The following is a 13,073-nucleotide window of genomic DNA, read 5'->3' on the forward strand; positions in this document are numbered from 1 at the left end:
AGGTGCAGGCTCTGTCGTGCAGGTGGGATACTCTCGGTAGATTGCTGGGCTCTCCGAGAGGGACAGAATAATTGAACACAGGTCGGCCGTGTGTAAGGCAAATGCCCTACCCACTGTGCTATCGCTCCAGCCCAGGTCTATAGTAAGATATCAAAATCTTCACTAAGTTTCTTCTAAGGAAACACCTTTTTATTATTCTTTAGCAAATCATTTATAACAAATAATATAAAATAAAATATTGAGGGCCTGCTATGGGGTAAGAGTCAACAGGTGGTGGGGAAAACTGTAAATAATGGTGGTGGGAAGGTGTTGAAATATTGAAAGCCTGTTACAAATCATCATAACCAACTCTGTAAGCCACAGTGTTTATATAAAGTGTAAGGGGAAAATAAAATTTAAATTTAAAAACATTGTTTTATGGGCTGTAAATATATGAACATAAATATATGTTTAAGTAAACATAAATATGTTATATATGACAACTTTATATATATTTATTTAATATAGATATATATATATACCTGTTGAAAAATTCGAGTAACCATAGTTATATCAAAGAAAATATCATTCACTTAAAGAAAATAATTTGAGACAGAGAAGGTTATTATTATTGATTAAGGGAATAATAGAACAGAAGTCGTAACTTTTATCAACAACTATGCACAAAATTAAAGGTCAGCAAAATTCACAAACCTTCTGACACTGAATTCAATAGACAATAGCTCTACAAGCATTCTTCAGGTAAAAGGAGCAAGCCCACATAAGTAACCTAACGTAATAGCTTAAGAGCTTGGAGAATGACCAACAAAATGAGCCCAACCCGAACAGGAGGAAGGAAATAATAAAACTCAGAGCAGAAATTAATGATATGGAAACCAAAAAAAACAATCCGAAAGACCAATGAAACCAAGAACTGGTTCTTTGAGAAAATAAACAAGATCGATGAACCTCTAGCAAGACTCAAAAAAAAAAGGGGGAGAGAGAAAACCCTAATAAGCCGAATGAGAAATGAAAAACGGGACATCACAACAGAAATTACAGAAATTCAAAGGATCCTCAGAGATTACTTTGACAATCTTTATGCCACAAAACACAAAAACCTTGATGAAATGGATAAATCCTAGACCATGGAATTCCATAGCCTCCCAAGGCTGAACCAAGTGGACCTGGAATACCTAAACAGACCTATCACCTATCAAGGAAATTGAAACGGTAATAAAAATTTTCCCCAAGCACAAAAGTCCTGGCCCAGATGGATTCACTAGTGAATTCTTCCAAACCTTTAAAGAGGACTTATTCCCAATCCTCTTTTAGCTTTTCCAGTAAATTGAAGTATCAAAAACACTTCCAAACAGTTTCCCTGAAGCAAATATCACCCTGATACCAAAAGCAGACAAAGATAACACAAAAAAAGAGAATTACAGACCGATATCACACAGATGCAAAGACCCTCAACAAAATATTAGCAAATAGGATCCAACAACTCATCAAAAAGATCATACACCATAACCAAGTAGGATTCATCCCAGGGATGCAAGGATGGTTTAACATTTGCAAGTCAATCAACAAAATTCATCATATCAACAAAAGAAATAATAAAACCACATGATCATATCAATAGATGCAGAGAAAGCATTTGACAAGATTCAGCACCCATTTATGATGAAAACTCTCAGCAAAATGGGCATCGAAGGAACTTTCCTCAATATAGTTAAAGCCATCTACCAAAAGCCCACGGCAAGTATCATTCTCAATGGGCACAACTAAAAGCCTTCCCTCTAAGATTGGGCACAAGGCAAGGTTGCCCGATTTCACCACTCCTATTCAATATTGTACTGAAAGTCCTGGCCATAGCAGTTAGACAAGAAAAAGTTATCAAGGGCATACAGATAGGAAAGGAAGAGGTCAAGTTATCACTATTTTCAGATGATATGATACTATACCTGGAAAACCCTAAACACTACAGAAAAGCTCCTAGAAACAATAGGTTCATATAGTAAAGTGGCAGGCTACAAAATCAACACCTAAAAGTCCATGGCTTTCTTCATCATCATCATCATCATCATCATCCCGTTTTCGAGCAGTGTCAGTAAGTCTCCATTTGTCCAAGCCTTGAGATTTTAGAAGCCTCTTTCTACTCATTCTAACGATACCGTACTGGAGGCTCTTTCAGGGTCAGGGGAATGAGACCCAGCTTGTTACTGCTTTTGGCATATGAATACACCATGGGGACCTTGCGAGGCTCTCCCATGTGGGCAGGAAACTCCCAGTAGTTTGCCAGGTTCTCTCGGAGGGAGAAGGAGGCTATAAGATATCTGAGAGCTTGCTTTTAAGTCTCTGGATGCTGGCCATTGACAGGATTACACGGCGCCGGGGGGCAATCCCTGGGTGTGACCACCTAGCTACCGGGAGATGGTAAATCTGGCCAGAGCAGGCTCAGTCCCGATCTGAGCAGCCTTCTAGGTCTCAGCCCTGGGTCCCACACACCTGGGTTCCTCTGCCGGTTCCTTCATGTGTGAGGTTCGTCCGAACGTGTGGAGAGGGGCCTTGAGCATGGCTGTGGCTAGGCTCCGGAGGTCTTCAGCCACTGGGAGCTCTGCTCGGGGTGGGGAGGAAAGCTGGAGCCCATCCCCTCCGAGGAAAGACAGCCAGGCCCGCAAGCAAGAGACTCTCTGTGTCGCTCTCTTCCAGGAGCTTGTTTTTAAGTCTCTGGATGCTGGCTGTTGACAGGATACTGCCCAAATACTGCCCAAAGCACTATACAAATTTAATGCCATCCCTATCAGGATACCCATGACATTTTTCAAAGAAATAGACAAAACCCTCATGAAATTTTTATAGAACAATAAACCCCCGCAAATACCTAAAGCAATCCTTGGAAAATAGAAGATGGGTGGTGTCACCTTTCCCAAATTCAAACTATACTACCCAGTAGTAGTAATTAAAACAGCATGGTATTGAGATAAAAACAGACCTGTAGACCAATGGAACAGAGTTGAATATCCTGTCACAGAACCCCAAATATATGGCCACTTAATCTTTGACAAAGGAGCAAGAAATTCAAATTGGAACAAGGAAAATCTCTTCAAGAAGTGGTGCTGGGAAAACTGGATAGCTACCTGCAAAAAAAATAAATGAACTCTGACCTCTAAGGACAGGCAAAAAAGTCAGATCAAATTTGATTAAAGACCTCAATATCAGCCATGAATCTATAAGGTACATAGAAGAAAATGTAGTCATAACTCTCCATGACATTGAAGCTAAAAGCATCTTTAAGGATGAAACAGCACTGACCATGCAAGTGGAAGCAAACAAACAAATGGGACTACATCAAACTAAGAAGCTTCTGCACTTCAAAAGAAACAGTGACCAAAACAGTAAAACAAAGATCTAATTCTTTCAAAGAATTAATCAAATAGTTAAATAATTAATTAGCTGAACAAGAAAAAAAAGAAAATCCCGATAAAAGAATTAAATAAAAGTATGTATATAAATACAATGACCACGCAAGAGAATACCATTAACATCTATATGCAAACAAATTAGAAACCCTAAAATAAATGGACCAACTTTCCCATACTGGAATAGAACACTTGACAGATCAACTACAAATATAAAAGAATATTCTTCCCAAGAAAAAAAAGCTAAGTGAATTCTCCAGTAAATAAATTCTTTAAAGAAGGTTTTAAAGAATATCTAATGCCCATTATTATCCAAGTAGTTGAGATAATATATTTGCACATCATACATCTGTAAAGATTACCTAAAATTCATAGGGAATTGGCAAATCTCCCCAACATAAAAATTCAATCCAATTATAAAATAGGAAATACCATGAACGAAGTTTCCCTAAGAAGATGGCCCACAGAAATGTGAAAAAATGCTAATCACTTATTACCAGAAAAATGCAAATAAAACCACAGTGATAGATAAATTCAACCATGAAGGTAGCCTACATGAGAAATATTGAAAACTAGAAGTATTGACAAAGATATGGAGAAAAAAAGAATCTTTTGTGCACAGCGAGTGGGTATGCAAACTGATGCAGCCTGTGTGAACAATGGTACAGAAATAACTTCAAAAATTAAAAATGGAAATTACACATGATCTAAAAAAAATTCCACTGGATATTTGTACTCCTCTGTGAATAGAACTAAATGTCCTTAAAGAGATTACTGGATTAAAAATGCCTAATAATCACAATAATATAAATAGTATGTTGTATATATACATACAATAGCAATTGTATATAATTATGTGTTTGGGCCAAGATGGATAGAGTGACGATTATATAAACTAGTTATTATAAATAAGTACAAAGTGAAAGTTCACTCAGTGTGGAATATGAATTACTAAAACAGAAAACAACAAATAATATCTTTTATAGTCAGTGAAAACTATGCTCCTTACTAGAGTGAATATGGAGAGGAAGTGTGATAATGAGTGGAGGTATCATTTTTGACTGTGAAATAGCACTAAAACTTTGGTGTTAGGAATAGCAACTGTTACATGTATACAAACTCATAGAACTCAACGTCTGAAATTATATACTATAGAAAATCAAGCATATGTCAATTAAGAAAATTAAAGACACTAACACAAAACTAGAGGAGTCATTCTAAAAACGTGATGTTACAAGTATGGTACCAGAAGACATTGACTTAATAACATTTATTAGTTAAATAAATGTAAGATTATATATGTGTGTGCATATATATCCTATTATGTACAATATCAGGTATATATAGAAAGATCCTTTAACATGTTCTAGATTTGTGCTAAGTGAAAATTAATCTAAGGCTCTAAAAATATTTTCAACAAATAGCATTATTTAACTGGTGTGCTTGTGCTTTTCAAACACATTTATAGCATATTCTCTTTTCAAAGAATGTTCATAATTTGGATTTCGCTTTTCAAAATGCTAATCTAGAACTATGCCTACAATCCAGTTTCTAATTTCTCATTTTTTAGCCTTAGTAAATGAAATTCATAATTTCAGTAATCCTCACCCAGAATTCCAAGATGTTTATCTTCCTCAAGCTGCAACTTCTCCTGGAATGTCCCATCCTTGAAGGCTTCATATCGGACTTTCCAGTAACTTCCCCCAATTCGAGTGGAGTTCTTCTGGAAGAATTTATTTGAGCCACTATAACATAAGGAGACAAATGCTGCATGAATTCATTATGTATAAAACATATTCCATGGGTTTTTATTTTTAGGAACAACTTTAGAAATCATTCAGGATTATTGTTACTGGTTAAATTAGAAGTTAGATGTATTGTTGTTGAATCTCTTCTCATGATTCCACTAATCAGTGCCACAAAGCTTCTGCTTCAGCCTTTCTAAGGTCATGGGATTCATTTTCATAGAAAGTAACTCCACCAACCACTGGACTTTTTATGATGGGAGTTATATATAATTGACTGAAATATTCATTCTTACAAATTACAGACCTAAGTTCAGTTCTGTTCTCAAATGGTTCATACATAACATCAGGTACTCTGGATCTGTTCTCACTTGAAAATAAAATACCACTAAGCCAGCCCATATAGATATTATGGAGCTAGCCTGAAATTCAAGTGCAATTCAGGAGTGTCCTAATATATTCCCCTCAAACTCTTCTAGTCATCTACAAATTGCTGATTCAGTAAAATACTTAAACCTAATATTATATATAGTCCAGTGAGTTATAACTTAAGACTTAGCATCTTAATCTTCCATTCTACTTGGAAGATATCTGAATATTGTCAAAGGTAGCAGAATTTGGAGAAATATTACTAAAAGGGTAGGCCTGAGATGACAATAAAGCAGGTCAGTTTCCCTCATCCTTTATTCTTGAGTGCTTTTTACATCCTTGACTACATGAAATAAATGAAGGTGTAAGGAAGTAAATAGTGAAGTTATTTTTTAAGTTGGATAGATGATAAATATTATTTCAACTGATATCATCCTACATGGACCTTCTTTTATGAATGTGACCTGCAACTATAGTAGAACCTGTCTCAACTGCTTGAATCTTTTGCTGGGCATATGAAACGATATATTAACCCTATGTAAACCCTAAAGAACTTTCTATAGCCCTAAGAGCAATGTCTAAAGAGATCACAAATTAATAATTGCAGTCAGACACCAATGCTACCAAAAAGTAAAGTGAGCAATTTATTAGAGGTACTTTGGGTTGGATCCAGGGAGATGAAGCCTCTTACCTGCCTGGCTCCATCAAATTCTTCCCAGTACTCCCATCATGTCCCAGTGGTCCATAGTCCCACTGAATCTCATGGGCCATAATGAAATACTGCCGGACTCTGCCTGTGAGCAAGTGCACAGGAGGGTTCATGGAGCAAGATTTGACTTTGTAGAGTGCTTGCATGCCACCTAGAAGAAGAATATAATGATTTGCCCTATTATATGCAACAGGTATTTTACCCAGATGACTGACTCTCCTCCTCCTTTAAGTGATCCCTCCTCATATTCTCCACTATGTTCATACCCCTACCTAAATCGGTAACTTTTGCTTATTTTTCAAGAGTCTGGTTAAGATAAAGGGAAGTCTAGTAATATATCCCTGATGAGCACAATTTCTCATTTACCAAATCCTCATTCCAGTCTCTGAAATATTGTAGCAAGACAAAAAAGAACTTGATGCCAGAATAACCAAGTTTAAATAGAAACCATATCACTATCAGTAGAAACTCAGACAAGTTACTTTCTAGACCAGAGCTTTAAACTGTCTTTTACTTTTTTATAATTTTTTTATTGGATCACTGTGAGATAGACACTTACAAAGTTGTTCATGATTAGATTTCAGTCATACAGTGTTCCAACACACATCTGTCCACCAGTGTACACTTCCCAGCACCATTGTCATTAATTTCACTGACATTATCTTCCCGCCCCATCCCAACCTGCTTCTATCCTCTATGGGTGCATATCTCTCTCTCATTCTCTCTCTCCCTCTCCCTCCCCCATTTTGGGCATTGTGGTTTGCAATTAAACTGTGTCTTTCAAATAAGAAGCATAAGGAAGTCCACTAGACAGAGTTAATAGGAGCATCAAATCTAAACAGAGCAGCACACTTTCTGTAAAATGGGATATTTCTTAAAATAGTAAAACATGTTCTATACATAAAGATCCAAACCAGAGTTGTGACTCTATGAAAAAATGAAGATTCATAGTGCCTCTTAATATAAAAGATGTTACATTCAGGCATACTGCTAATGTGTTTTATTGTATTATGTTTACCTGACAACTCAGAAACTTCACTCAGGAATATTATTAATTTTGTTCTCATATTATGTCAAGATTTATTTTTTTAATTATTATTGAGGGAAATTATCTTTCTGACAAAAACCACAAGGTTGAGATATTTCCCTGGGTAAAACAGTTTAGGTCTTAAAGTACAAATGTCCACCCAGGGAAGGACTGAATATGAGGAATAGATTAGGCTTCAAATAATCATTTACTAATAATTTATTCATATAAAAATGAGACTGCAAACATGTGTCCAGGACAGCCCAGGAGAAAACTATTTTGGTTCTTGAGACAGAGGGAACATGCACAAAATAGAATCAGAAACTGTGACAACTTTATATTTTAATGGTGCTAGCTGATTGGCTATGTGAAATACTCAGTCTTTGCTCTTTTTGTACCAATTGGATTTTGATGTGCAGACTAATTGTCCTTAAAGTCTCTTTCAGTTTAAATAGTTCCAGGAAGAGCCTAGAGATTTTCTCATCTCTGTATTCCCAGAAAAGGCTACAAAGAACTTTGCTAATGATAGTGGATCACTTTAGAATACCATAATGCCCCAAAGTAGAGAGAGAGTATGAGGAATATTATCTGCCATAGAGGCAGGGGGAGGGTGTATACCGGGGATATTGGTGGTGGGGAATGTGCACTGGTGGAGGGATGGTCATTGTGAGATTGTAACCCAAACATGAAAGCTTGTAACTATCTCATGGTGATCAATAAAATTAAAAATAAAATAAATAAAATAAAATATAAGCTTCTCAAGTTCCTCATTTGTTAGAACTCACTGGGGGAAAAGTTGAACAATCCACTTTTTCAAACTAAATTCTATATCACTTTGCCTGGAAAAAGAACTATTTTGCTTCCAGATATTAAGTAAAACTTATTCATGATTTCAAGAAGACCAATAAATACAATAGAAGTATTACTGTAGCAGTATATTATACAGATGTATGAGAAGACTTAAAAAGGATTAAGCTATTAGAAATTTCACTTGGTACAAATATACAGTCAGGTCCACTTAGCAGTCTAAAATTTATGGGAAGTATATTCACTTAAAGCTTTTCTCTTTTTGATATGTAAATTAACTAGTAATATGGGTATTCTGAAATTAATTAAAAATCTCAATGGCAATCTAAATATGTTTTTAATTGGTATTTAAAATGTATCTGACAATTTATTTAACACTTTTATTAAAAGGAATCTGGAGAAAAGGGACCTTAGACAGATGGCTCCAGACTCATCATAAAACTATGAACAAAAAGTTATGGTAATCATTAAAATTTAAAACTTCAGATTCTACCTCTACTCCAACCTCAAATGAACAGTTGCTCTTACAACTTTACATACCTTTCTTCATGAAACTTTAATAATATTTCTTTATTTTATTTTATTTTATTTTATTTTCAGGTGATAACTGGCAGTGCTCAGCCTGAATGCTCTCAGGGACTACTCCTGGCTGGCTTAGAGGACCACTTGGGGTGCCAGGGATAGAAAACAGGTCTGTCTAATGCAAAGCATTATATGATCCCTCTGACCACTATATACCAAATCTTCTAATCACTTACCTAATATTCCTTCCATTGACTCATATGTCCCTTCTCATCCTATGATATTCCTCATTGAACTGTTTCATTACTTAAAATATTCACCTGCTGAAAAACAAACCTATTTCTTTTGATATTAAGTTAAATCTATATTGTCACCACCTTTCCACAATATTCCATGATATCTTGTTAAAATATTAGTCCTCATTAATATCTTAATCACCCCTGTTCATTCAGCTGCAAATGCTTCTATACTTAGCTCTTTAGAATTCCTAGCTCCCAAAAAGCAACTTAGAATGTCTGCTTATCCTTTCCTAACCATTCTGTCTTACAGATATGGACCATGAAGCCCTGAGACATGTGCTCAAAGTTTTCCCTTTAAGTTAATGATTGAGGCAGGAAATATGTTGGGTCCATAAGGCTTGTCATTTATTGCTCAATTCCTAATTTCTAATATACATCTCATCAGAAACATTTAAGACTCTAGACAATAAGCTCAAATGATGTCTCTTTATTGTCACCTTCTTTCTATACCTTCAGGGTTAGAGATATAAGATCTTACCTTGCAAATGACTATTAACTTGACAGCTAATTAGCCAGATACCAGGCTTCTGAGGTACCATCTCAGCCGTCAAAAATGTGGCTGGAAATAGATGAGCCACATCAGTGTGGTGGCCTCGGATGGTCAGCATCTGTCCATGAAAGAAAGCTGTGTGGACATCAACTTCATTGCCCATGCCAAACAAGTGCCAGGCTACAGGTCTTTGTTCACACATGGTCAATTCTGGTAAATTCCCAAAGACAAAACCATTGATTGCTGTAAAAGAAAGTCCCCCAAAATAATATTAGGAAAGATGGCCTGTTGGCATAAATTATGCCATTTAATGCTCAAACTGTCAGATTGTATATTGTAATCTGTATATTGTAATTGCTATATACATAAAATTGTTTATTGTTGTATGTTATATATCACTTATTGTTTTCATATATCATTTTAAATTAACAATTAACAACAATAATGTTAGATCTCAGAGAAGCTGTCTAACAATAATATGTACTATTTGTATGATGTTTTATTAGCCTGTCTAAAAGAGTTTAGACATTCAGAGTACAAGTTTATATTAAATTAAATAAAGTTTTAAAAATCAAGTTTTAAAGAGTACACAGAGCATTTCAAATAAATTATGCCATTTAAATCTCAAAAAAAATCCCCCACAAAAGATAATTTATCTTAAGAAAAAGGAGAAAAAGAATATAAATATAAAGTCACTTCATTCCCTGGGTAAGATAATTATAAAGTGGTAGAACATTCCAGTCCAGTACTTTGAGGAAGTTATCTAAGGAATTAAGCTTATTTTATAAGTCATTCTTTCCTTCCAGGTCATTTGCAATAGGGAAATTATAAAGTTAGATAATTACCATACTTATAACAAGAGAATGTATAAAACCAAAGAGACTTTTTGAAATGTCCAAATTTCTTATACTTTTCCTCTGAGTTTTCACTTACCCTTGGAACTATGTGGCTTTGTGCTACCATAAGTAACAAAATTACTTCCCTAATTGATGAAACAAATGCAAAATAATGCTTCATCAAGCACTAATGTTAATTAATTCTCATGGCTTAGGAATTTTATGTCTGTAGTTTGTCTTTAATTTTGTAAAAATTATCAGTTCTTTTATAGACAGATATTTTCAGAACCAGAGCAATGGCACAGCAAGTAGAGCATTTGCCTTGCACATGGCCAACTTAGGATTGATTCTGATGGAACCCAGCACCATCAGAAGTCATCTCTGAATGCAAAGCCAGATCTAAGCCCTGAACATCACTGGATATAAACCTACACACACACACACACACACACACACACACACACACACACACGCACACGCACACACGCACAAATTTTCCTCCACAAAGTGGAAAATCCTTTCAGGTTGCACCTTTTTGGGAAAGAATAAATGTCAAGTATTATTTATAGACATTGGGATCAGCAGGTTCAGCTATTTCATATTTGGAGAAAGGGTACAAAATAGAATGACTATGCAATGAAACAAATTAAGGTTGGAATTTTAGCTGTCAGCATCTCTTTGTAATGAAGATGTAAGATGTAAGATGTGCAGAAAACCAAGAGGTAGTACTGTAGCACTGTCATTTCGTTGTTCATCGATTTGCTCGAGCGGGCACCAGTAACGTCACCATTGTGAAACTTGTTGTTACTGTTTTTGGCATATTGAATACGCCCTGGGGAGCTTGTCAGGCTCTGTCATGCGGGCGGGATACTCTCAGTAGCTTGCTGGGCTCTCCGAGAGGGACGGAGGAATCGAACCCAGGAATTAAACCCAGGCCAGCCATGTGCAAGGCAAACACCCTACCCGCTTTGCTATTGCTGCAGTCCCTATTTGTAATGAAATCCTGTCACTGTATCACTGGCATCCTGTTGCTCATCGATTTGCTCGAGTGGACACCAGTAACATCTCCATTGTGAGACTTGTTATTATTTTCTTTGGCATATTGAGTACACCACGGGTAGCTTACCAGGCTCTGCCATGTGGGCAAGATACTCTCAGTAGCTTGACAGGCTCTCTGAGAGGGGCGGAGAGATCGAACCCAGGCCAGCTGCGTGCAAGGCAAACACCTTACCCGCTGTGCTAAATTTCATTATACTTATTAGTAAAAATAGGAACGGGAAACTGATAACTCCTGGTTCTTGTGATTACAAAGAACTAGGTAAGTGAAAAATCCAACAACTAATGGTTTCTGTGAAGATGTCCCAACAGTGTTCACTATTAAGATACAGCCATCTCTGCCCAATTTACCATGCATTCTATTGCTCTCCTGAAAATCTTCATCTTCTTTGTCCACCGAAGCAGGGTCTGAGCAGTAAGATTCAATATTCTCATTAATATGCCAGCTAAGATTCTCATCTATGACACTGAATAGCAGAAAGAAATCTTGGTCTATGTCCTTTCTTTGAGGAGGAGAATTCCCATTCAGGGTTCCTAGAACAAGAAAAAAACTGCCCTTAAGAAATCCCTTTTAGAAAAGATGAAGATCAAAACAACCATGAGATACCACCTCAAACCACAGAGACTAGCACACATCCAAAAGAACAAAAGCAACCGCTGATGGAGAGGGTGTGGGGAGAAAGGGACCCTTCTACACTGCTGGTGTGAATGCAGACTGGTTCAGCCCTTTTGGAAAACAATATGGACGCTTCTCAAAAAATTAGAAATTGAGCTCCCATTTGACCCAGCAATACCACTGCTGGGAATATATCCCAGAGAAGCAAAAAATATATAGTTGAAATGACATCTGCACTTACATGTTCATCGAAGCACTATTTACAATAGTCAGAATCTGGAAAAAACCCGAGTGCCCTAGAACAGATGACTGGTTGAAGAAACTTTGGTACATCTATACAATTGTATACTATGCAGCTGTTAGAAAAAATGAGGTCATGAACTTTGCATATAAGTGGATCAGTGTGCAAAGTATCATGCTAAGTGAAATGAGTCAGAAAGAGAGAGACAGACATAGAAAGATTGCACTCATCTGTGGAATATAGAATAACAGAGTAGGAGACTAACACCCAAGAATAGTAGAAATAAGTACCAGGAGGTTGACTCCATGGCTTGGAAGCTGGCCTCACATGCTGGGGAGGGGGTAATTCAGGTAGATAAGGGAACTCCAAGTAAAATGTGGTTGGAGGCCACGTGGGGGAAGAGTGATGCATGCTGAATGTAGACTAGAGACTGAACACAGTGGACACTCAACACATTTATTGCAAACCACAACACCTAATTAGAGACATAGGACAAAAGGGAATACCCTGCCACAGTGGCAGGGTGGGGTGGGGGGAGATGGGATTGGGGTGGGGGGAGAGATGCTGGGTTTATTTGTGGTGGAGAATGGGCACTGGTGAAGGGATGGGTTCTCGAACTTTGTATGAGGGAAACATGAGCACAAAAATGTATAAATCTGTAACTGTACCCTCACAGTGATTCACTAATTTAAAAATGAAAAAGAAAGAATTTCCTTTTAACAGCAATAGTAAGCAACAAAGGGTACTCATAAGAAAGGGGTAGAAAGAGAGATAGCCTTAGGAGTCTTAGCAACAAAAATCAAATAGGACATTATACTGCTAATCTATGTATTCCAAATTCTTGACATAACATCACAAGTGTGTTTTTACTTAAGATCAAATGGTGGGGAATATATATTTGTAATATTCCTTTCCATCATTTCTTGTCATGTATTTAACTTGGGCTTTAAAATTG

At 36.6% G+C, this 13,073-nt stretch overlaps 1 protein-coding gene across 1 annotated transcript in view; it reads right to left on the reverse strand.

Annotated features, from left to right (window-relative positions):
- The window catches only part of HEPH (hephaestin), a 187,536-nt gene that overhangs the window by 144,883 nt on the left and 29,580 nt on the right, over nt 1-13,073 (reverse strand). The window contains exons 4-7 of the mRNA XM_055121165.1: nt 11,613-11,795; nt 9,358-9,612; nt 6,207-6,375; nt 5,010-5,146 (exon numbers count right to left, since the gene is read on the reverse strand). Of these exons, the coding sequence (XP_054977140.1) occupies nt 5,010-5,146; nt 6,207-6,375; nt 9,358-9,612; nt 11,613-11,795 (744 nt within the window). The remainder of the gene's footprint in view (nt 1-5,009; nt 5,147-6,206; nt 6,376-9,357; nt 9,613-11,612; nt 11,796-13,073) is intronic.

Source organism: Sorex araneus, chromosome X (assembly GCF_027595985.1).
Source record: "Sorex araneus isolate mSorAra2 chromosome X, mSorAra2.pri, whole genome shotgun sequence".
In the NCBI taxonomy this organism is placed as follows: domain Eukaryota; kingdom Metazoa; phylum Chordata; class Mammalia; order Eulipotyphla; family Soricidae; genus Sorex; species Sorex araneus.